Here is a 25,789-nt window from a genome sequence, read left to right on the forward strand (position 1 = left end):
GTCTGGCTTATTATCACGCTGTTGATAAAGCACAATGGTAACAAGAGTACAAGCAGTTTTTCAAAAGAATCTTAAAAATTACCGTAATTTTGAGAACATAGAAATTATAGTTTTAAAATAAATGATGGTTTAGGTTTACAATATTGAAACTCCCATAGTTATTTAAATAAATATCATGTAATTAAATTAAATGCTATCTTTTTTGTGGGAAGAGATAAGATTTTAAAATTTATAACCCTTGAAAAAAATTAGTAAGGTTTTCTTTTCTTTCATTTTATATTTTATATATGTTTGGAATCAGGCAAGCAAAACATTTCTTTTTATAATAAAAAATGTTTTTGGAAATAGTACAATTTTTCTTTTACTTTTATATGAGTTTTGGGGCTGTTTCTAAAAAACATACTCCCCGCTGTAATTTTCTCCAGTGCCATTTACTTTTCTCTGTTAACTGAAACTACCCGCTTTACTACTCATTTCGTCTTTTAAACTAGTTTTCTAGTTGCTGAATCACCCCTTCCTTATTTAAAATTAAGTAATATTACCAGTCCCTATCCTGCAAGCTCTACATGCTTGAGTTGATGTTACCAAGAGAGAAATCTGAGGATGAATATGCATCTATATTTCTCCGTATATAACTGAGTATATACTTACACCTTGTACACCACATCAAGGAGCAGAGATGCCACAGGGATGAATAACAAGCCCATCCAAAAGACTCCAGAACTGAACAACATGGCTGCCTGTGTAAATCGTCAGAAAAAACATTACTTTAAAACCAAAAAATACATGATTTGTGTTTAGTTTTTATGTATTTTTAAGTAAAACAATTTTAAGAATATCATTCTGTAAGAGAGTATACAACTCTGAATTCGAACTTATGAAATTAACTTAGAATATCAAAATAAATCTTTGAGCAAATTTAAAATATACTCTGGATTAAATTCTCATAAGATATGGTGTAAAATAAATCATAATTAGAAACTAAATTTACTATTTCTGGCAAATGAAAATTACTTTTGTAAAATTATAAGATATTAAAAATTATCCAGATAAATCATGACTACTGTATAATCAAATTAAGATACCTACAAAACAACAATTTGATTATTTTTGGCTAACATTAGGTAGTAATAATCTTAATTTTTGTTCAATGATTTATATAACTGGTATTGGTGCATACCTGTTATTGCTAAAGTCAAACCAAATATCTTGTATGTAAAAGCCAAATAAAAGTGTATTAAAAATAACTTTAATAATTTCTTTGTAATAAATACCAAATTGCTGTATTAGAGCCTTTTGGGTTGCAAAAAAATGATTCTGTAATTTAAAAAGTAATAAATTCTATTATTTATTTGCAATTATAATAAAAAAAATCTTTGTAATATAATTAGATTACACAGAACTTAAAAGGAATAGTATTATACAATAAAAGCAAAAGAAATATTTTGGTTTCACTTCTTTTAATCTTTTTATCAAGAGGAAATTTTCAGTACCTATTTAAATCCATATATGTATTGTTCTAATTCCATTAAAAAGTAGCCAACTAACGCATGCACATTTAGATTCTACTAAAAATCATGCAAAATTAAAAAGAATCAGGTATGGTTCAGGAATTAAAAATAACCTAGAGTTTAATTATTCTAGGCAATTTCAAAATTGCACATAAATAGTCCTAATCAATCAGTCCTTATCAAACATAAACATTTCTAATTTTAAATTATATTTCAGATTACTTATTCATTTGGACTCTCGATTAAGGACTAGGAACTGCTGTTTAAATTTTTTCTGCATTGACATGAGCTTATCGATACAGACCGCAGGTTCAGGGACGCTAAGATTTTTCGCTATGTAGAAGTGAATAGCTCTGAATACTTTTAAAATAAAAACATGCTATTACAAAAAATTCCAGAAAATAAGTTTTGCCACATGGGTTCAATGAAATAGCACCAATATTTGAGACACCAACAAGATGAAAAATACTCACATAAAAGTCACTTTATTTAATAAGCAAAACATGATCTTTGACATGTTTGCTGACATCCTCAATGGTGAAAACCAACAATAACTGTGTAATAGGAAATGTCTATCAAGTCAGTAGATTTTCTTTAGATTGAAAGAAGCTTTCTAGTAAGGTAACAACTGTAAAAAACCAATTTCTTTCTCCTTCTGGGGGGAAAGGTAAGGTAAGAATTCCAAGGCATGCAACTGAAAATACATTTACTTGGCTTAATTTTAATATATTTTAATTTGGTGGGGGGGGGGCAAGAGAAGGAGGATTTATTCTTGCCTTCACCACCTTGTATTAAATGTCCACCAGTGGAAAAGGCAAAAGTGGTGGAGATTCAAGGCTGCTAATTCTGACCATTGTGATGCTAACGATGAATGGAGGAGTGACTGGCGCCCCACCATTCAGTCTACCAGCCTTTGGCATTACAAATGAACAACATGAATTGAGGGGAAAAAAGTTTTTCTGTGTCATATCTGAAAGCCTGTCAGTTTTTTTTTCTTTTGCAGAGTTAATCCAAACCTAAAAGATTTAAAGCCGACATTCGCATTAAAGACAGAGAGTCTCTTTGTATTTTTTGGATGAAGAGGGGGGGAAAAATAAAATCCCACAGAGGTATTTCCTTCCTTTCTGTATAAGAAAGCTCCCCCTCACTCTGAAGAAACCAGTTTTGTCTCTAACTTTTCACATTTCCCCACTCACAGGCAGGTCAGCTGGGAAAAGGCGAAGGGATCCTGAGACAATGGTGGACTGCTCCGAACAGGAGCAGCCTGTTCGGGCCGAGCTCCGGTTCCCTCCGAGAGTGGTTTGCAAATTTCTCCTAATGTGGGAGACTGGTGCACCAGGCCAAGTGGCCCCCACTGCCCCTCCTCAAGGCACTGTGAAACCAAATGGAATTTGCCACGAAAGTGGCTCCTGGGGGCCTTGAGAAGGGATCAGCTGAGGAAGCTGCAAAGCTGGTAACAGGAGGGCACAGGCCGTGTGTGGGGAACAAGTAACTGCTTGTTTCTGCAGAGTGATGCCGGCTCAAAATTGAACCACTGGGGCTTCAAAAATAAACCAACGCTGCCTGAAAACACAACTTGCAGAAGAGGAATTGTTCTGAAATTTCTATGTGAACTTTCAGGGAACAAACCTTTGAGAAAATACGAGTTTATGTGCATTCGGCCAAGTCAGGGGGCATGACCGATAAGAGGGGTTTACCTTCTGACCCACAACGGCATGATCTGTTAGCACCTACGTTCCCACACCAGACAGAAACCCTTCTTCACCTTCAATGTGCCCAAGTTCAGTCTCATAGGAGAGAGAATTCCAGTGTGCCACCTGCCTACAAACTAATGGCATGGTTCTTCAGTCTACCTCTATGTGTTTACACTATTAATATCAGAGTGGCATGCTGTGACTCTTACTCATGGAAATGTATAGACATCTAAAACAGAAGGCCCTTTGCAGAACTCTAAGACTGTCTCCATGGACCCCAGTTGGAGCAGGTCTGGTAATAGGCCTGGAAGTGGTCCTGGCACGGCCCTTCCCAGCTAATCAGACACTCGGGAAGAAACTTCTCAGTCTCAGTTTCCTCAGCTGTACAGTGGATTGTAAAGTGGCTGCATAACATTGATTATTAACAAACTTTCTTCATTTCAATTGTCAAATTTCTTTAAATGCTCTTGTCTCTGGTTCTTTCCAGTGATCTGTCCCATGAGCTTCATGGAAGCAAATTTTTATGACAATATCAAATTAACTGTAAATCAATTTATAAATGTTATGATTTTCATCTCAATAATATCACAGCATACGCTTGTCTTATCTGCTATTTTTAAAACGCAATGATGAAACATAGGCCAAAGTAAGAGATCCCTAATAAAGTGCCATTCATCTCAATTGGCCAATTTAGAAAATGGAGAAAAATAATTTTGTCATAGAAATTATTGACTACACCGGCATAATATATTAATTTTGGAAGGGAAAATTATTTGGAAAATAGTGCTTCAAAACATTTTTTTGGAGGGGAGTGCAGTAAGAGAAATGAATAACTTCCAGAGTAGTTGCGTTAACGTTGGGAACAACAACAAAAAACCAAGAAGTGATTATTTATTAAGTGTCTGGACAAAGCTTTATATAAAAGGCTTTCAAAGCTTAAAAACAGTGAAAAAAAACTATGAAAGGATGCTTTAAAGAACTGTTTTACGAAAACGTAGAACTTCCACGTGTTCAAAGAAACATAACTAAAAAAGTAAACAATAAAAAACTGGGAGAATGACTACTACAAATACATGAAATTCTGGGTTAATATCTGATCAGAAAAATAGCCCATTTATCTTCATAAGAATAGCTGCAATCTCAAGAGATAGGCAAGAGACCTGGAAAGGTATTCATAAAAGCAGCAGCAAGTAATCAACAACATGGAAAAGTGTTAAGTCACTCTGCAGTCTTAGAGAACACTGACAAATTAGATCAGATTTTAAAAATTCACCATCAGTTTGGTGGAGTGAGAGGTGTATGGTAGAATAGGTATTTGTAGCAATTTATATTCCCACCAGCAATGAACTAGCCTTTGGAAAAGGTATTTGGCAATGTGCACCAACACCACAAACATTTATTCCTTTTAATTCGATAATTCAATTTCTGAACTATGTGTTAAAATGAAGTCCAGCTTTTGCTTATCAGTATCTCATGAAACTGTCCTGTGGTTGCTAGTCCTGAAAGCATCCCCTGAAAAGGGCCCATTGCCAGAGATTTAGTAAAGGTGAAAAGAAACCACGGCAGCATCCTCTTGGAGAGTCACAGCGCAGAGCAGCGTAAGGCTTCAAGAAGTCAGAGTAAAGCACCCTACTGAATAGTTTTTTAAACCCAGGTTTCCTAAAGGTATTGATTGATTATGGAACACTTTCCCCTACATCCTTCTTACAAACATCCCACACAACTAATTTTGGAGAATGCAAATATTCGTTGTGGGTTGTTATAAATAGCAAAATACTAGTTAAAGCTAACAGGGCACTATGTGGCTCATTAGGCAAATGTGCATCCCTCGGTCAGAATGTTATCCAAGCTGTGAAGATGCTGTTCACAGATTGTAATTATCAGAAGACTGATAGTTTAGAAGAGTCCTGGAGGGAAACGTAAACTACCTTGGTATTCTCCCAAGAGCCTTCTGTTAGCATACAAACACCCTCCCTGGAAGGGTTTGCAGTTTGTATCATCATTCATATGGAAATCAGCCACTAATCACCTGTGGCTTAGATTTCTCACCTGAACTTGAAGCACAGGCTAGACTACTGAGCTCCTAACTTGTGGGTCGCACAGGCACCTCAAACCTCACACATCCCACACTGAACACACACTGTCTTCCCTCCAAAGGCTGCTCTTCCTTGGTACAAGCTATCCAGGGAATGGTGTCATCCCTGGCTGCCCAAGACAGAAACCTGGGCCCTATTCCTGAATTGGCTTTTTACCCTGTGTCCAATATTTCACCAGGTTCTGTTGTGCTTTAGCATCTTCACATTTATCCATCTCTGGCCAACTTTGCTTATCCCAGTCCAAATAATTTGCCTGTCCTCCTAGCTGTACTGACTTCAGAAATACTCTGCTTCTAGCTGTTCACACTGCAGCCAGAGAGATATTTCCAAAAGGCAAATTCGATGTTAGCAGTTCCTGGATTAAACCCTTTCTGTGGCTTCAGAATGTCCTCAGAATAGAATACAGAATCTTTAATACAATTTCAAGACCTTTCCTATCTGACTTCTGATTGCTTTCCCAGTATCATCTCTCAAGCCAGGCCCATCTCTTGCTACACGTAACATGTTTTGATGCCTGGAAAGCGCCCATGCTCACTCTTGTCCTCAGGCCTTTGCACCTGTGATGCCTACTCGTCCTTCAGTTTTCCTTTCTTAGACTCAGAGGACACTACTTGGGCTTCCGTTATGTTGGCACCTATCACCCATTTTCTAGTTGCTCATTCATCCTCTTGTTAGACTATACACTCTCTTAATTCTCATGATCCAAGTGCTTAACCACCAAGCGGATGTTCAATAAATAATTGCTGGATAAATATGTTCTCACAACCTAGTGTTGTAGAAACTATGAAAAACAGAGCCTGGGGACCCTGTTCTTGAGATGTGGTGGTTATGGTTTGCTTGGTTTTCTTCTGCTCTGACATGGAGTTATTCTAGGGAGAGTTATTGCCAGATAATTACGTATTTTGGGGAGAGGAGTTGATTCAGCTCCATGACTATCCTTTTCCAATGTAGGTTGCCTTTTCTGTTAAAGGTTGACGAGTGTGCATTAAAAGCTAAATATGTTAAACTATCCCCACCTCCCAGTCTGAATCATCAGAAGTCTTTCAATGAATCCAAGAAAGGTATGATACCTGGAAATAAAAGTGTTTTTTTTTTTTTTTTTTTTTTTTGTGGTTGTGGGGAGGTGAGGAAGAGCTGTAGAATAGGCAGGAAGAGAAGGAAGTACCAGCATTAACAAAGATTTTAATTAACTACACAGTATGAACACTTTGCTAAGTTAAAGAAAAAGAAGCAGAATATAAAATCCCAGTCTTCCTCCTCTAGGCAAATACAAACTTTATCCTTCTGGCTGCCCTGGCTAAAATCCTCAAGTCATCTTTGTTTCCCCTTTTCTTTGAAACTGTGCATTCAATTTACTGGCAAATCTTATTGGCTTGACTTAAAAAAATCCATACACCAATGTTCACAGCAGTACTGTTCACTATAGCCAAAGGGTGGAAACAACATCAATAGATGAGTGGACAAGGAAAATGTGGCATATCCATACAATGGAATATCATTCAGCTTTCAAAGACATGAAATTCTGGCCCACGTTACAACATGGATGAACCCTGAATACATTTTGCCAAATAAAATAAACCAGACATAAAAGGACAAATGTGTGATTCTACTTAGATGCAGTGCCTGGAATAGTCAAATTCAGAAACAGCAAGCCCAATGGTGACTGCTAGGGGTTAGGGGAAAAGGAGAATGGGGATTGTTTAACAAGTATGAGGTTTCAGTAGGGAAAGATGAAAAAGTTCTAGAGATGGACAGTGGTGATGGTTGCACAATAATGTGAATACGCTTAATGCCATTGAATTTACACTTAAAATGATAAATACATTATGTATATTCTACCATAACAGAAACATTTAAATGAAAAAGAAAAAAAAAAGATTCTTAGAGCAAATCCTCTCCCCACCCCCAATCCAGAATCTACCCACTTCACGCCCTTCCACGTTTGCCTAGGCCCCCATCATCTTCTGTCTGGAGTGCTACAACAGCCTGCTAGGGGTCCCCTGGCCTCCTGCCTGTTCCCTGTACATACTATTCTCAACAGAGCTCCCAGAGCAGTCCTTTTAGAAGTCAGATCGTGACTCCTTGGCTCAACCCTCCAGAGACTTGGAGAAAAATCGAGTCTTTACAATTGTCTCATGGCCCTGGGTGTTCTGCCCCAGCCCTGTCTCCGAAGGCCAGCTCGCTAGTGCCTTTTTTTTTTCCTTCAACTTTTAAGTTTAGGAGTACATGTGCAGGTTTGTTACATAGGTAAACTTGTGTCATGGGGGTTTGACATGCAGATTATTTCCTCACCCAGGTATTGAGCTTAGATATTTTCCCTGATCCTCTCTCTTCTCCCACCTTCCACCCTCCGGTGGGCCCCAGTGTGTGTTGCTCCCCTCTATGTGTCCATGTGTTGTCACCATTTAGCTCCCGCTTATAAGTGAGAACATGTGGTATTTAGTTTTCTGTTCCTGCATTAGTTTGTTAGGAATAATAGTGCTTTTACTAGTCACCCCCTCCCTCATTCAGCTTTCACCACCCTGCAGTCTTCAGGCTCTCAGCATTTGTCTATTTCCATCTGGAATTTTCTTCCAGATAGCCACAGGTCCTGGTCACAACACTTCAGGTACAGTGAGGCCCTGTGTGACCACCCCATTGAAAACAGCACCCCACCCCACCCCATCCTCTCCCCTGCACTCAAGTCCTCCAGAGCATTTAACACAGTCCAGCCTGCTGTATAATAGACTTATGTTTGTATGTTTTTCTTCTCTAGATTATAACCTCCCAAAGGCAGAGATTTTCTTTCATGGTTGTATTCCCAGAAACTAGAATAGCGCTTTGACATATATTTGTTGAAATATATTATTGATTTAACGACTAAGTTACTAAGTTATCGAAAAATTTTTATTATAAAATTTAAAGAGGAAAAAACTTTAATTTTCACTGATATGAGAAGCACTCAAAATAGTATAATAATGCCTCTATTTTCAGTCAGACTCTAATCTCTTTCTCTGCATTTATAATTATTTTCCTAGACTAGATTACAATCAAGAGGAGAAGGTGTATTTTTTTTTTGTTCCCCCAAATGGCTCACAAATTGGGAAGAACTTACAATTTAATGATCCTTCTATTCAGAGAATGGTATGTTTATTTATTCAACTTTTAAAATATTTCTCTCATTTTTGTCAAATTTTCTAGTTTTTCTCCTACTAACCATTCACATAACTGGCTAAGGTTTCTTCTTGTTGCTGTGAATGGAATCTTTCATTTTTCTTTGTGTAAAAAGGCTATTTTATCTTTAAAGATTTAGGCCCTTTCCAAGGGAGTTAACAAGTTAGAGAAAACTCCAAAAGTGGCAAATCCATTATGTATTTCCTAGGATTTTGCCAAATCCAAGAAGTCAATGGTTCTTTCTGGCTCTGACCCCTCTGAAACATCCTGGTAGTATAACTCTTCAGAGATGATTTGTACCATGATCCCCCGAAACATATACACCTCTCACATTTCTCTTTTTAAAACCTATCTGCCATGGTCTGAGGTCATTTAATTTCTCTTGTCTCCTCCTAGGTCTCAGTTAACTCTTTTGGTCTTCTCAGGAAGCATCTTCTTCGTGAAATCATCATCAATAAAAATCTTCAATGCTTAGCTTCAAGTTTGCAGGTATTGTTTCTTTTCATGCAAGTTTTCTTGATCTTTCCAACCGCATTGTGGCTCTTTCCTCCTTGCTATACCGCAATGCTTTGTCTATGCTCTATTAGCGAGGTATCTCTTCGGAGAAGGTGCATTCTGTGTTGCTGTATTCCCATTTCAGTCTCATCTCACCCAATCTCAGTTACCCATAATAGGCTCTTTTCTCCTCCAGTTCCTTTTCTCAGTCACCCAATCTCAGTGGACTGGAAGATCTTATTCATGAAACCTGAGACTCCAGGGTTACTCTAGAGTACCCCCAAAACTGGAGAAATCCACAACTTTAACATCTATATTTTTACAGCAAAGATACTCTAGAGTATCTTAAAAGCTAAAATCCACAATATTAATATCTATGTTTTTATGGCAAGGTAGAAATATATCAGTAGAATGCTAGAGTCCTCTCTGCTGGCAATGCTACCACTGATGTATGGGAACTTCACATCGACTATCAAAATCAACTCTGCTTTCAGACACTGAAAAGTGTCATTAGAATCTGAACTTGCAAACACTTCTGAAAGTGTCTTTGTGTTTCAGGCTGGTGAAATACCATGGTGGGACACTGCAGAGGTCATAAAGTTGTTGGACTCTTTCTCAGAGGCCCGAGCCTTCCAGTCTGAATTCATTATGGTAGTTGGGCATGGGGTTGAACTGGGTGGTATGCAAGCATCCCTGGATGAGCAGTAAGTGGTGAATTTGCCACCTTGTACTTTAACCAGAGACAAATTCTAAGTTCATATGAACCTTGGCATGAAGAGAAGTCCCACTGAATCCTTCAGTAGCTGCACATCTTGGGTAGTCTGGCTCAACACTTCCCTCTGAGAAAGCCTAAAGACAAAGGAGTGCAAATGCCAAATTCTCTGTTCTGGGCCTTATCATTAAGAACTAACTTTACTGTCTTTCATTTTAGCTGAAAAAAATTCTTGCAAATTTCAATTATATGGTATATATATTCACATCAAAATATAATTATCTTCATGACTTCCTAGTTTATCAATAGCATTTATCACTTCCTCTGACTCAAATCTTTATTCTATGGCTTCTGGTACTCTCTGGAATACTGTATATTCTGTAACGAAAAGATGTCTGCCATGACTTACAGTAATGATGTTAATGACATTCAGGTAACTTTTTGTGACCTGGTCTTTGCTCAACTTTCTGGTTCTAGCTCCAATCATTTTCTGCCTTGGTAACACCACACTTGCTCCTTGCTTGGGCTGTTCCGTACCTGGAAAACTCTTTTCACACCCACCTTCCTGGACAGCTTGGGGAACAGTAGTACCAAGACACTTTTCCAAACAACAGCTTGGGGGTCCAGCGCTCTCTTCTCTGTTAGTCCCTGTGCATTGTGAGCATAACAGCTAGCGTCTTACATCCTAATTGTCTGTGGGACTACTCCATGACAAACTAGCTCTTCAGAATGGACTCTTTTTGAAACTTTTGATCCACTGAACCCGGTATAGGCCCTGACACATAGGCACTCCATAAATCTCAGTTTAATTGAACTGAATTGGGCTCTTACATGGGATGGTTACTTTCTCCACGAAACTAGACAGGGCAGAACACCCAGAAAATAACTAAAGAGAAGGGTGTTTCAGATAAACCCCAATATGTTTACAATTATTCTCAGCAGCTTTTGATTACTCAGAGACAAAGAAAACTCTTGGCTTGGGTTATCCCAAACAAACAAACAAACAAACAAACACAAATCTTAGAAAATATGCAAATTAGATACCAGCTCACAGCATTTATGTGCTTCTTTCCTTTGGACATTTCTCTGGGGTGATGAGGAGCTGAAAAAGGGGTTATCATCTAGTGGGGCTAAGAACCAATACTCAATCTAGCCATATGATACAAGAAAGAAACTTTGGATCTCTGTTCTCTGGCAAGAGAGTAATAATAATAAAAAAAAATGATTAAAAAAGGTGTTTAGAGGGAAAGGAGGAAGAGCTAGTTGGGACCTGGATAAACTAGAAGTTAATTTTTATAAAAAATTTTTTGACTATATATCAATGCATACTGAGAACTAAACATGCAAAAGAAAATAGTCTTTCTAAAAAGGCATCAAGAGCACTAGAAAATGTGCAGTTCTGAAACTATTCTCTAGGAATATAGTTCCCAGAATAGTGAAGATAATTAAAAACATAATTCGTTTTATTTTAATCTTCATTATTGTCCTATTTAAAAACTTAAAAGTCGCAGAAAAATGAGGACAGTATTAGTAAAAAAAATTTTTTTTCATTAGGAGAAACAAAATTTTAAAATGCTATGATGTTATTAAGTAAGTTGTATGAGACAGGGTATGATATCTCAGTGTTCAATATATTTACTTGTTACACCATTCTTACAGATTTTTATAATTTTGTGATGGTTCTGCATTTTACCTTTTTAAAAAAATCTTTAAAAAGCCATCTCATAAAGCATCAGTTGTTTGATTACAAATCAGTCTGTAAAACACAATAACCTGCATTTCAAGACTGTAGAAAATGATTTTTAAAAACCTCAAAACTTCAAAAAGCACTTAGCTAAAGAAAAACAGCTGTTATATGGCTTACATAGAAAAACTGACTTACTTGGCTGAGACTTTTAGTTGCCCTTCATTCTATCAAATCTATCTCCTTTCTCTATCTTCTTTAGATGCAATCACTTTGGTCCTTGGCTGGACACCTTTTCCTCCAGCTCAAAGGCTACATCCCTCTGGCTCTCTTGTTGCAGCTACTTTGGCTATATGATTAGCTTTTGGTCAATGAGATCTAAGTAGAAACGTATTGGTAATGTCTAAGAAGGAGCCTCAAATAGAAAGGGTTACTCCTTCTTCCCTCTCTTGCTAGCTGGAAGGTTGGTAAAATGGCTAGAGCTCAGGCAGCCATTCTAGATTGAGGAAGTACACTAACGTTGGCAGTACAGTAAGTTAAAGGCAACCTAGTCTCTGACGACTGTGCAGATTCCATACCAGTCCTGGACTGCCTGTCTCCCAATTGACTTCTATTACATGGAAGATAAATACGTTTTTATCTTGTTTAATCCAGTTACTTTTTTAAATGCTGAAAAATATGCCATAAAGTAACTTGCTTTGGATGAGGCATGCTAGGGAGCTTAAGTGACAACTTTGAAAAAAGCAGCTTAACACCAGTCATTGACGATCACTTTACCTTACCATGTGATGGAATGCAAGAATTATGTCCAGTTGGCTGGGCGTGGTGGCTCACGCCTGTAATCCCAGCACTTTGGGAGGCCAAGATGGGTGGATCACCTGAGGTCAGGAGTTCGAGACCAGCCTGGCCAACACGGCAAAAACCCATCTCTACTAAAAATACAAAAATTGGCTGGGCGTGGTGGCGGGCACCTGTAATCCCAGCTACTCAGGAGGCTGAGGCAGGACAATAGCTTGAACCCAGGAAGTGGAGGTTGCAGTGAGCTGAGATCACGCCATTGTACTCCAGCCTGGGGGACAAGAGCGAGACTTCATCTCAAAAAACAAACAAACAAACAAACAAAAAAAACTATCTCCAGTTATGAGCTTTATTGAAACAGATGGCACAACGACTTTCATACTTTTTTCATGAGTATTTCTGGCCTGTCATTCAAACAAAAACTGTGGTGGTTCCCACACTAGAATGCTGGGCCTGGAGGGCAGAGAGGCAGTCCGCCCTCTGCCCACCTCACTGACCCCACCTCACAGTGCTCTCTCCAGCTCTCTCTGCTGCAGTCACGGGCCTTGTGTTTGGATGGAAAATCCCGTTGCCGCCTTGGAGAATGGGCACCTGCTATTCCTTGAGCGTGAAATGCTCTTCTTCATATGACAGGTATTCCTGCGTCATGTGAGTTTCAGCTTAACTGTCCCAACTTCAGAAAGACCTTCCTGGAACACCCATTATAATCCTGTCCCCTATCATATCTGTTCTGTGTTCCTCCTGTCACTTATCACTTTGTCAAATTATCTTTACTTATTCTTCATTTAGTCATTTGTTAACTGGTTTAGTACCTGTTTCTCCTTCCCATTCCCTGGCCCCCTCAATTAGGCAATGGGGATCCTGCCCAATTAACCTGGTATTGAGGAACAGTGCCTGGCACCAATTAAGTCCTCAACACATATTTATGAAACGAATGAATGCGACAATGAATTGACTCTAGGGCTGAATAGTTAAAGCTGTGCCGTACCAGGAGCAGGCTTCGTTCAGCTTTCATACGTTGCTCATCACTATAGCATACGGGTACACCATGGCCTCTCTCTCGTTTATGACATCAATGTCCCACCATTAAACAAAGGGATCCTTAAGGACAAGGCCAATTCCATTCATCCTTGCATCCTCCAGTGCCTAACACAGGCCCTGGCACACATTAGACGCTCAGTCTACACTTGCCGTATATTGCAGGCAAAGGTGCTGTGGTTACAAAACACAATGCTGGTTCTCGTAATGGCTCTAAGGAGAGCTCTCACTGTAAAGTGTATGCAGATGTTCAGAGGTCCTGATTCACGATTACGTTTGTCATACCCATGTCTCCCTTTTCCTCTCAGCATTTCCATATATACTTATCTTTACAAAATGGGCTTGGAAGTGGCTCTTGGCCAGCTGCCTTTAGAACAGTGAATGAAGGTCTGCCTGTTTCATTTACTGTTGGGGGCATGAGGACTGTGACCAATGGCAGGTTTTACTGGATGGACTCACAGTCATTGGCTCATTGAAGAACATCTGACAGAATTTTGCATAGTTGTTCCCTCCAGGCTACTTGGCTAAACACAGTAATCTCAGATGAAACTCCATCATATCATAACACTGCCCCACCTCATCAACAAGGGTTGGTCTTAAGACCAATAAATTACCACATGCTACGGAGGTAATTAAAAGCTGATAGATCAATAAAGACTATTTTAACCAGGAAATTCCTCATATGAAAAGTAATTTATTATGTTGGATAAAATAGGCAACAGCACAATTTAGGAAAATCATATCACTAATGTAGTTTATTAATACCTTTCCTACAGGGGTGACACCAAAGGGTTCAACAAAGATTTTTATTGTTTTTCAGAAAGCCTTTACAAACCTCAATCAAGAGATCTGAAATTCTGTAAAACACATGCTCGTTCCTTAACTTCAATTTCCTTCAGTAGTTTTATAGATCCCTTAGGCCAGGGAGAGCAGAAACAGATGGTGCTCGGGAGGACTTTACAGTGCCTGTCTGCAATGCCACAATAAATTTAAAGGTTTTGCTGATACTAAGCTTCTGTTATTAATCCTGATACGAAATGATCCCTGCTGTAGCTTGTTTTTTATTTTTTTAATCTGGTTTATTAATCATTGGCTAAACTATTTTCTCCTAGAAATTCAAAAAATACTCAGTAACATCATTTAGACAAGTCGGAAAAGCAGGCCAACATATGTTTATATAACATAGCACTTTTCCCTAGGGCCTACCTTGCCCCATAAATTGTTGTACTGGTGTGAAAAAATACAAGTCAGGTCTGAAAAAAAGTTCTCCTCTTAAATCACAACCATATTTGTGAGAGGAGAGGAAGACAGCAACTTATTTAAAGTGACAGCCAAGTTCGTCACACTAGTTTCTTTTTCCTTTCCTAAATGATTTCTTATTGTTGCATTTTGCAATTGTCTACCTTACCCCCACTGCCCCTAACCCCCGATATCGTAATTCCTTTTGAACAGTTAAATATTTCAATAATTTATGGTTGTGGGACACTTGTTAATCATTATTATTTGAATCATTATCATAGGTAGAGATGTAGAATTACTGTAGTGGAAACAAAGTGCAAAACTATAGGTGGGAATGTTTTCCAAATGAGAACACCCTGCCCACCAACTGAGAACAACCAACTCTTGGCTGGGTCTACAGTAACCGAAGTCTGCACTAAACTCTGAGATATTTGAGGAATAGCTTTCTGGTCACTTCAGGCATGCAGAATGAGCGGAAGCAAAAGGGGAAAAGCTATCTGATGCTCTGAAAAGAACTTCTGGGCAGAGAAAAAGGCAGCTAAGGACAGCTGAAGATGGAAATGTTATATGCACATCATGACTGGTCAGTTCATCAACCAGATGGAACTAAGTACTTCGATGGGTGGCACTGATGCTAGAAGGGCATTAAGTTAAAGTTGATAAGTCTGGGAGAAAAGCCACAGGGAAGGGGAAAGAAAAGATGAGAGAAGAAATGGAAAAGGAACAGACAGGAGTGTGCACGGTGCATCAGGGGACAGAATCAGGCTGGGTTCACACTGTAGTTCAGATACTCTGGAGCTGTTTGACCTTCAGAAAGTGTGTCTTCACTTTGTGTCTGTGAAATGTCTAAAAGGATTTACCTTACAGTGTGGCTGTGAACATTAAATGAGTGACTACATGAGAAGTGCCTCTAACAGTGACTGGCCCTTCATCAATGGGGCCCTATTACAGCTGAGTGGCAACCATTCGTTTTCTGATGATGTAGGATGACTGGGTTTTCTATTTAATAGTTTTTTTAAATTTTTTTTTAACAAAATGGGTATTATTTATGCTAATATTGCTGTTAAGAAGAGGCAAGAGGCTAGGATATGAAGTGAGATGGAATTTCTCTAAATAGGGTTGAGGGAGTCAGGTGGGTGTTGAGAAGGGGGAATTATAACTCTGGGCACTTTTTTAAAGAGACGGGAGCACTTTCATATCTGGCTAGCTTATAGAAATTGTTCAGGGCCCTGGGAAAAGTGGGGAAATGGCAGATGGATTGAATGCAAGGAGGATGGCTACAAGACAAAAAGAGTTATCACCTGAGAGTAAGGAACAGCAATGGGCCCCAAAAAGAAGGTACTGAATTCCTCAGGATGCTAGCAGAAACCAATGGGATTGAAAAGAATGACCTGGGTTAAATTCTCTGGGTCACTGGCTATTTCTTTGCTTACTACACAGATTTGGAACATGAGTTTAGCGAAAACAAGGAGTATCTGGCATTAAACATAGCGCCTGGAGAACTCAGTAGGTACACAATAAATGTTGGTTCCCTTCCCTCCCCAACTTAGGGAGCAAGGATTTTCTTTCAACACATTGAGAGAAATGGCTCTGTCTTTGCTGCAAAGATGACCCAAGAATGTAAGTTGGAAATGACTATAAAGTCCTGATTAATGTGTGAATCTGCATGAAGCTGAATATAGAAGCATGAGACCTGTACCTGTAAGTTGCTGAATTAGTATAATTTGCACCCCGAGATCCTGTTAACTAGAGCAAAATATCTGTGCCCTTTTAAGATAGTTCTCTGAAGTGGACGCAGTAAAGAGAGGCATACAAGAGAAACTCTTAGGAATTGGAAGACAAGCTCAGAGGCATAGAATGTAGTGCTGCTTAAGTATCACAGTGGCTGGGAGCTCATCTGCCTGGCCTGGGAAGGATTAGTTAAATGAGACCAGCATCCTGTTCTGCTGCTGAAAATCTTCATGTGTTGGAAATCACAAGATGTTGGAAAGATGTACTTATGTGAGCTGAAAGCTGCTTCTCTATAACCTCTATTTCACTGTTTCTCATCTGTTTGTCTAAAACACGGAAGCAAGCAAAAAATGTTATTTGCCAATCACTTAACACTCATTTATGGGGCACTAGGGGCCCCGCGCCATTAGGTCTGAGTGAATGAGGAAAGAAATGAAGACACAGTCGTCGCTCGAGAAGGAGTTTAAGCATTCTGAAACGGTTACTGTGGCACTGATGTGGAAGAAGGACTGAGGAGAACAAGACCGCTGCAATGTCTATAGAGAGGAAACGGCAGAGAGAAGAACATGGAGGAGGTAGTGCTGCCAGTAAAACAGAATACAGAGATTTCCTTTCCTTTACAAATCCCTGAAATACCTGCGAGGACTGAGGGTCCCTTTAGACTTCTAATTTCCAGATCAAATACCACGCATTCCTCTTAGCAACTATTATCAGAGAAGGAGCACAGGGCAACGTTTAAGGTAGCAGACCTGGGGATCAGACATCGAAGTTGAAACCTTATCTCTGCCACTATGAGTCAGATAGTGATGTCAGATAAGGCTCCTAACTTCTCTGTGCCTCAATTTCCACATCTGTAAAGTGGTGATCATGGCAACCCATTTGGTGTGAGGATCATGTGGGTTACCGACAAGCACTCTCTCCTGATGTTCATGGCAAACACAACGGAGTCTGCCCTGACTTCTCTGTCTCCTCACATCCAACCTGTCCATCAATCCTATTGGCTCTGCCCTCAAACTGTATTCAGAATCCAACCACTTCTTACCACTGCTGCCCTCCTGGCCCCACACACCATGATCTCTCACCTGCTTTACTGGAATAGCCTCCTAAGCGGCTTGCAATACAACAGTCAGAGTCCTACAGCGAAAATATAAATCAGGTCATGACACTTCCCTCTCAAGCTCCTCCAGTTTTTTTTTTTTTTTTAATCTGACTATGAGTAAATGCCACAAGGCTTTATGGGAAACACAACTGAAAATATGGCTCTTGGTTCCCCTTACCTGCTGTACTTTTCTCTAGCCACTTAAACATTTCCATATTTCATTACTCATGGTATTTATGGTCTGCCCCCTTGCACTAGAAAAGTGAGCTATGGGAGGGCATGGGTTTCTGTCTGTTTCATTCAGGACTGAATCCACAGTGCCTAGAATAGCGTCAGACACACAGAAGAATCTCAATAGCTGTTGGATTGATTGATTGAAAAAAAATATATATATATAGTCCTTACAGAACTACCTGGGATAAAGTAAGCGTTCAATATTCATGAGGTATTATTGGTGTTATTCTTCCCAGATCTTGGTTGCCTTTTTATAGAGCTCCTCTATTCGGTCAATGCCCCTTTAGAACCACACAGTGTCTCACCCTCCAAAATACCTCCTGAACCAGCACAGAGCAGAACAGGGCTGCTATTCTCTGTCTGCTCCACCTCTACAAGGTACCATCCTGGAGACCCTTATTAAGCTTTTGGGCAACCAAAACACACTTACGTACATAATTAGTTAATTATTTAGTGTGGAAGGAATTGCTGCCAAATCAACACAGGAAAGGACTGGGATCCTGGGGATATGGTCTTTGGATTAGATACTTATGACCCTGTTAGTGGTGGTGACAGAAATTACCTACACCCTGCATCAGGAATCCTGCAGAACGGCCTCAAGTTCTGGGGGCTGCTCTGGGCCGTGTTTCATTACGTGGATATCATAAACATGTCAAGGCAGCAGATGCTAACATTTAACTTATGCTGGCATTACTTACAATATATTACTATATGCAATAGATAATATATGTAATGTAGAATATATTACAATAATATATTGCTATGAAAGTTAACAGTTGAATAAGCTTTAAGATAGTTGGCCAATTATGTATATGCCTACAGATATAAATATTGGCACATACATGAATCTTTCACATTTATATATGTATGTATATATATGTATATATTTGGCTATATTCTTGACTGAGATAAGAATTTTAAGATTAGAAAAATATAGACCTAAGAGTAGTCACTTCTTGTTGAAATTAACTGAGTTGTAATGTAACATAACTAGTGACTCTATATCTATAATAAAAATGTTAGAAATTGAATACAGCTACAACATTTTTTGGGACTTATTAGCCTAATGCCCAAGAAACAGTAAATGGAGATGATTTACCTCGGAGAATCTGAGTGGCATTCTCACTATATCCTTATATTGGCATTATTGTGAGGCTCATTTACACGCACACACACCCACATCCCACCACACCCACATCCATACCCACACCAAAATGCTTTGGGAGCACTAAAGTGCTACATAAACTTAAAGTATTCTTCTTTTGTTTGAATAAACAGACATTTTGGACATGCTAGTCAAGCCTACCCTACAGCTGAATTAATCCATTTTCATATTTTCAGTGGAGCACCAGCTATTTAAACACTATATTCAGAGTAGCAGTAGTAATAAAACAACAAGAAAAGAATCTCTGTTAGCACTTCCCACTGTATATGAAGTGAACAGAAATGTGATGGAGTACTCACATTCATTTCACTTTGAATTAAACACAGCATCACCATGAGTCTCAAGAGACGATATTAAGTTTTGTGTTTGGGTAATACTGGGAATTCTACAGCCAAGGGTAGAATTATATTTGGTTGGCAAAAAGCCAGTCAAACTTCACACTTGTCCTAGAAGTAGGTGGTCAAAACCTCAGTTCTTGTCATCAAACCTATTGGCCACACTTGCTTAAACCATTTGGGTCTCAAATCTTTTGTGTTATTCATTTTGAAAATAAAATAAACATTAAGAAATGAGATAAAGGAAGGCAAAGACTTATGTCTAATGAAAAAGATATCAAGTTAAAATCGACCTAAGGGAAAGGCAGGTCCAATGAGACAGAGCACATCAAATAAAAACAAAGAATAGAATTAAATTTTCCAAATGTCATAATCAGATACATACACATGCACATACTTTTTTTGCTTCAGTTGTATTCCTTTATTTCAGGAAAAGGACTCAGAAACCAAGGTAAAGAGGAGACCCACTCACGGCATTCTCCCTGTTCTGCTTAGAATACATGCTGTTAAAATTTCTAGTTTTCACAATATATGTTTCAAAAGAAGCCTTCACTTTTTGTAGAAGGAAGTATATACTCCTTGATATGTCTGGTTTTGCTGTAATAGTATATAATGCCTCTCTCTAATAAATTTAACCGCAAATTTTTAAAAATGTGTCTGCATTCTGCTAATTTATAAAAAGCAGGATGCTGTCAGATAAAATTTCATGAAAATGATCTATAAACCAGACTGTCAAAAGTGAAAGGTACTCAGGCAGTACTTAGGGGCAACAAATACATGAAAACCACTGGAAAGGGTTCCTGGGACTGCGGTAAAACAATGGACTGTCATGGAGCTCACATTACCTTGATTTGCAAGTTACTGTGAGGTCACAGGAAATCCCAAAATGTTTTCCACATTTACTTTTATACATTTTATGTCAAATTTCCTGCAATTGAAATCATAAACCCTCCTACTGCTGGAATCTCTTCAGAAGGAAAGGAGATCTTTTGACACTCCCCCATGAACACCTAATAACTCAATTCCTACCAGTGTAACAAGAAACTGAAAGACAGAATTGAAAATGGACTATGATAAGGCTGAAATGTCAGATGCCCTAATTCTTTCAAAATGAAAACCAAACTGATGTCATTAGGACAACTCAAAAAGTGCATTTAATCTAGTGACAGCAGATTTTTCTCTGGAATAAGAGATAACAGAAGAAATGATAGACTGTCCCAAGACAGAAACTCACCATTTCCCCAAATCTTTAATCAAAATGTATTTGTGGCTTTATGGTGTAATTTTAAAATGGCATCTTCTATATGGAAATTCTTAACGAGATTCAAGCTCCCGACAACCATATTTTATTGTCTTGGTTATGTTTATGAAAGGATAAGTCAGATTTAAGTAAAATGTTCAAGTTTAAAATATTCTCTCAAGATTAATCACTCGAAACTGTGGAATTTAAAAAACAGCTTTTAAATGGTCAAATCCTATTTTAATATAAATCAATAAGATGGAAAATTATGCTAAATGATTAAGGTTTGCTAAAAAATACCAGTTTTTAAGGTTTTGTTGGATTGTGAGTTATTAGCGCACATTACCTCTCCTGACATATCAGGGGCCATCGGAATGGCAGGCCACAGAGATGAGTAGATTCCAAAAAACACCACCCAGAGTGCGATGCTCCCCCATATCGCTATGTGGCTGAACTGTAGAGCAAGGAAATCTGAGTCAAAAAAGTTTTATGTAGACCGAGTACACAAATACTAATGAAACTCTCTCAAATTCCCTTATTAACTTTTTATTATATCCGTAAAAATATTATCTATAGGAGTTTCTACCTAATTGTGTGTGTTTTTTAATTGGATCTTTAAGTGCTAATCTCTTCTACAACAGTTGCAACGTTTGTGGTACTGGAAGTTAGAACTGTTCCTCCTCTAGCTTTTTTGGTAGTTTTCTCCTCTTACGCTTACCTTTTTTATCCCTGAACATTTGGAAGCCTGCCTTACTCTTGGTCTGCACGCTCTCACCGAAATATGTCAGACCCTTGTGAGAATATTATATGTATGCTGATGGCTGTTAAATCCAAACGCCTTGTGGCAATCTTTCCCAGGGACATGAAACTTTAATTTCTTTTTGTTTCCGGGGTCTCTACTGGACGGGGGTACACCGCAAAACTAACGTATCTAAAATGGAACAAGACTGGGTATTTATCAATGTCTGAGGACAAATCTTTAATATTTTCAGTCTTCAGAATCACTTTCCAATGGGTTTGCTGCAGAGAACACCAGTCCAGTGACACCTCTAAGAAAAGACTTGTAATCCGTAAGTTTAAAGTCTCACCACTTCCTGGGATACTCATAATATATGACAATACTTTAAAGGCTCTGAGAAGTCTTGTGGTAATGCACTTAAGTTTGTTTAACTCAGTATTTCCCAACTAAAACCTCCAGTTCTCCTTCCCCTACCCCTGACACCCCACAATTGAAAACCTGTGGACTAGGACATATTAACCTGGGACATATCAAGTTAGAGTGAAGACTACCACCAAGACTGGAGACAATGCACAAGTAAATGTGACATTTCTTGGTTGTGGTTAGATATTTTCTTACCCATGTCCAATATGATGTCTCCAATCCAGCTTTCAAACACACAGTTATCACCACAAACTAAAACAGAAGGGGAAAATGTTATTTTACCTCATAAACATGAAAGTTCATCAAATGACTGAAGGATTTATAAAGAACAGAGATCTCTGAATGTAACTATGGGACTAGGAGACTGCTGCTTGCTTTGTATATCCAACCAGCAGAGACAGGTAAATTAGCTGGGCAGCCGACGGGCCTGTGATAGGTCAGAGGTGCCCAGGGCAGCACTGCACTTCCGGCTTCCTTGCCTCTCCCTCACCTGCACAGCCTGACCCTCCATCCACGAGCTCCTCTGTATGCGTTTTCTGCTTTTTGTACAATTCATGAACAGCAACAGCACATGCCTGGGTTAATTTGAGTTTTCAAGCTTACTTTATTTTAAATCTCCTTTCATATTAAAAGTCCAACTTTCTGAATTTTAAAGACAAATTTTAATGAATAAAATAACCAGACATTTAGAAATCTAAATGCTTACTCTGGAACTTTACTTAAAACCTTGCTGAGTAGGACATGAGACATTTCTCCATGATATATGCACCCATCGCTGGGGCTTACGCTAGTCATTCTGAAAAAGGAAACTGGGTTGGATTAATTGCTCTGTGTTTTCCACAGTGTAACATAACTATGAAGTGTACTTGCCATGGAGTCAGACTATCTGTGCCCAAGACGTTATCACTTAGCTATTGTGGTTAATGAACAAAGCAAGTTACTTCACCTCTCTGTGTCTCGACTACTATACTTGTAAACTGGGACTGATAAAGCTTACTAATCTTACAGAGATTTTTTTTTTCTTTTCTTGAGAGTAAAACTCTAAAATACTCAGAACAGTGATTAACATGGAATATTATTTATTTATAATAATACAATCTTAAATATTGTTAGTCGTCAAGGAAACCCTAGGCACCTTTGATAGTTGTGGTGATGGAAGTGATGTTTGCTAGCACTTGATCAATAAATACTTGAAGTGCCCAGTTCTACTTTAAGGCACATTAAGGGTTTGCACACAGCATGTGATAAGACACTTCCCAGTGGGGTTGTAAAGTCAGGTTACGGTAAGAACAGTTGAGCTTTCTCAGCAGGATAGCTAATGGCAATTTAGGTTATTTGTTAAAATAAAACTTACTAAATGCAAAAATTAATTTATGTGATCCAAACATTCTAAAAGAAGAGATATAGGCCAGGTGTGGTGGCTCATGCCTGTAATCCCAGCACTTTGGGAGGCTGAGGTGGGTGGATCACCTGAGGTCAGGAGTTTGAGACCAGCCTGGCCAACATGGTGAAACCTTGTCTCTACTAAAAATACAAAAATTAGCTGGGTGTGATGGCACACGCCTGTTAATTCCAGCTACTCAGGAGGCTGAGGCAGGAGAATCACATGAACCCGGGAGGCAGAGGCTGCAGTGAGCCAAGGTCGTGCCACTGCATTCCAGCCTGGGCGACAAGAGTGAAACGCCCTCTCAAAAAAAAAAAAAAAAAAAAGAGAGAGAGAAGAGATATAGTTTGAAATAAATTAAAGAAAAATACTCTCCTGAGACCTGGATACTGTAAAGTGTCCCCAGGAGACATCCATGACATACACTCTGATTTATTTCTACCCACTGCTCTGCTTTCGCATTCATGTCGTATGAAGGAGCCACCAGCCCCTGCAAACATACTTTTGCTTGTCTTTTACTACTTTGGTGGGTTGATGCCAAGAGAAAGGAGACCCCCCAGATTTGTCAAAACCTCATTCCTTCTGCTACTTAATGGTACTGATTTCCTATCATTCAGTTATTTTATTTCATTATTTGATAAAAATGAAATAAGACCCCATTATAAGCCCTGGGTCTTATTTAATTTTTAAAGGGAACCGTAAACAACCCTTAAATCCAGAAACACTCATATCACATTTAAATTTAAAAATAAAATGAGGACAGATGAAAGGTTTTGATTTTATATGCAAACGAGACCAACATCCCGCACTCACAGTGTACACAAAGTTTCCCAGTAGCAGATAATCCGAGGTTTTCCCATTTCCAAATGCAGTACCTGTACGAAAAGGAGAGGCCTATTAGAAAGGAAAATGAGATTCTTTCAGAATCTTTTCAAAGATATTCAGAAAGTTTGAGCGAAGGAAGGGAAATCAAGGGATACACAATGGAGCCAGAAATGAGATTAAAAAAAAAAAAACAACCCCAAACACTCTTGAGTGCTAACAAAGCTGCTGTAAAGATAGGCCACAAAAGACAACATTGAAGAAGGAAATCTGACTTGTTAACGAATTTTCAGAGTCCACAAGATTAAAAAAAAAAAATCCAACAAATTGTTCAAACAAAGCAGGAAAGGGCATTCTGGATCGTAATAAAGAACTCTGTTAACAATATGGATGAGAGTCATAGGGAATCTTCTCGCTACCTCTCAATAAAGTTGTTGGCACTGGGCCAAAAGGGATTCATAAAAGCAACTCACAGAGGGCCAAGGAACACCAGTGTGGTTTCAGGCATGTGGCTCTTTGAGGGTCTGGCTGAGTATAGGGGCATATTTTAAAATATTTTGTTATTTTAGCAATGACTAACAAACGTGTCTTTATTTCTATTTCTATTTTTTTTTAGACGGTCTTACTTTGTCATCCAGGTTGGAGTGCAGTGGCGTGATCTCGGCTCACTGCAACCTCCGCTCCCGGGTTCTAGTAATTATCGTGCCTCAGCCTCCGGAGTAGCTGGGATGATAGGTGTGCACCCCCATGCCCAGCTAATTTTGTTATTTTTAGTAGAGATGGGGTTTCACCATGTTGACCAGGCTGGTCTCGAACTCCTGGCCTCAAGTGATCTGCTGGCTTTGGCCTCCCAAAGTGCTGGGATTACAAGAGTGAGCCACTGCACCTGGCCGCCTTCAAATGTGGCTTTAGACGAAGGAAGTGGTAGCTGATGCACAAAAATTTCTAGTACTGATAAAATCAAGTGAAAATAAGCAAGAGCTGAATAATTAAATCATTGATACCATTGAAAAATTAAAAATCCACGGTATATATAATACAATGATGCATGCACATATTCAACATTTATTCAGAGTCAAATATGTAAGGGCAAACTATATTAGAATAAAGTATGGGATGAAACACAGAGAGTGGTACTGGTGAGCTTTGGAGACACTGAAGTTTAGTTCTATTACTATTAACAGTTGTGTCATTTTGGGTTATTTATAATCAATCCCTATGGAACTCTGTTTAGCTAAAAGGAGTGAAGCTATTTAACCTGAGGGGGTTTAGAAGTGACAATGAAGTTCTGTATGTAAATCACCAAGCAGTATCAGGGCAAGGCATGTTCAGCATTTGAATAATTTGGGTAAATCACTCATTCTCATACTTCCTGGTCTATGGATCCCTTTACACTAAAAAATTATTGGGGGTCTCAAAAAGATTTTATGTGGTTTATGTCTATCAATATTTACCAAATTAGAAATTAAAACAGAAAATTTAAAATTATGTATTGATTATCATAAATACAAAACCTAACACATGGTAATATAAATGACAGGTTTTCTGAAAAGTATTTTCCAAAGCAAACAAAAAAATAAGTGAGAAAAATGGTATTGTTTGGGTTTTCAGAATCTCTTATTTCTGGCTTAATAGAAAGCAGCTGGATTCTCACGTTTTGGTTGAAATATAAAAGGAAATCCAGCTGCACAGTGATATGGAGTTACAAAGAAGAGTATTTTAATAATCTTTTCCAATAATTGTGGATAGTCTTTGATACTACATCAAAACTCAACAAGTAGCCTCCCTCCCTCCTTCTTTTTCTTTCTTTTTTTTTTTTTTTGAGATAGAGTCTCACTCTGTTGTCCAGGCTGGAGTGCAGTGATGTGACCTCAGCTCACTGCAACCTCCACCTCCTGGGTTCAAGCAATTCTCCTGCTTCAGCCTCCTGAGTAGTTGGGGTTACAGGCACACGTCACCATGCCCAGCTAACTTTTGTATTTTTAGCAGAGACGGAGTTTCACCAGGTTGGCCAGGCTGGTCTCGAACTCCTGACCTCAAGTGGTCCACCCACCTTGGGCTCCCGAAGTGCTGGGATTACAGGTGTGAGCTACTAAGCCTGGCCAAGTAGTTTCTCAAAGTGGTAGAGGTAGTTTCTTAAAGGTTGGTTGCCAGTGTGGAATCTGAAACTATATCAATGAACTTTCTGTACTTTATT

The 25,789-nt window shown here is 38.7% G+C and overlaps 1 protein-coding gene across 4 annotated transcripts in view; it reads right to left on the bottom strand.

The window, feature by feature from the left end:
- The window catches only part of ATP8A1 (ATPase phospholipid transporting 8A1), a 252,519-nt gene that overhangs the window by 14,641 nt on the left and 212,089 nt on the right, over window positions 1–25,789 (bottom strand). For all 4 annotated transcript variants that reach the window (XM_034958523.3, XM_003832229.4, XM_003832230.4 and 1 more), the window contains 4 exons: window positions 23,584–23,645; window positions 21,582–21,638; window positions 20,571–20,678; window positions 652–740 (listed from right to left, as the gene is read on the bottom strand). In XM_034958523.3, coding sequence (XP_034814414.2) covers window positions 652–740; window positions 20,571–20,678; window positions 21,582–21,638; window positions 23,584–23,645 — 316 coding nt within the window. The remainder of the gene's footprint in view (window positions 1–651; window positions 741–20,570; window positions 20,679–21,581; window positions 21,639–23,583; window positions 23,646–25,789) is intronic.

The sequence above is a fragment of the Pan paniscus genome, chromosome 3 (genome assembly GCF_029289425.2).
Source record: "Pan paniscus chromosome 3, NHGRI_mPanPan1-v2.0_pri, whole genome shotgun sequence".
Taxonomy (NCBI): Eukaryota; Metazoa; Chordata; class Mammalia; order Primates; family Hominidae; genus Pan; species Pan paniscus.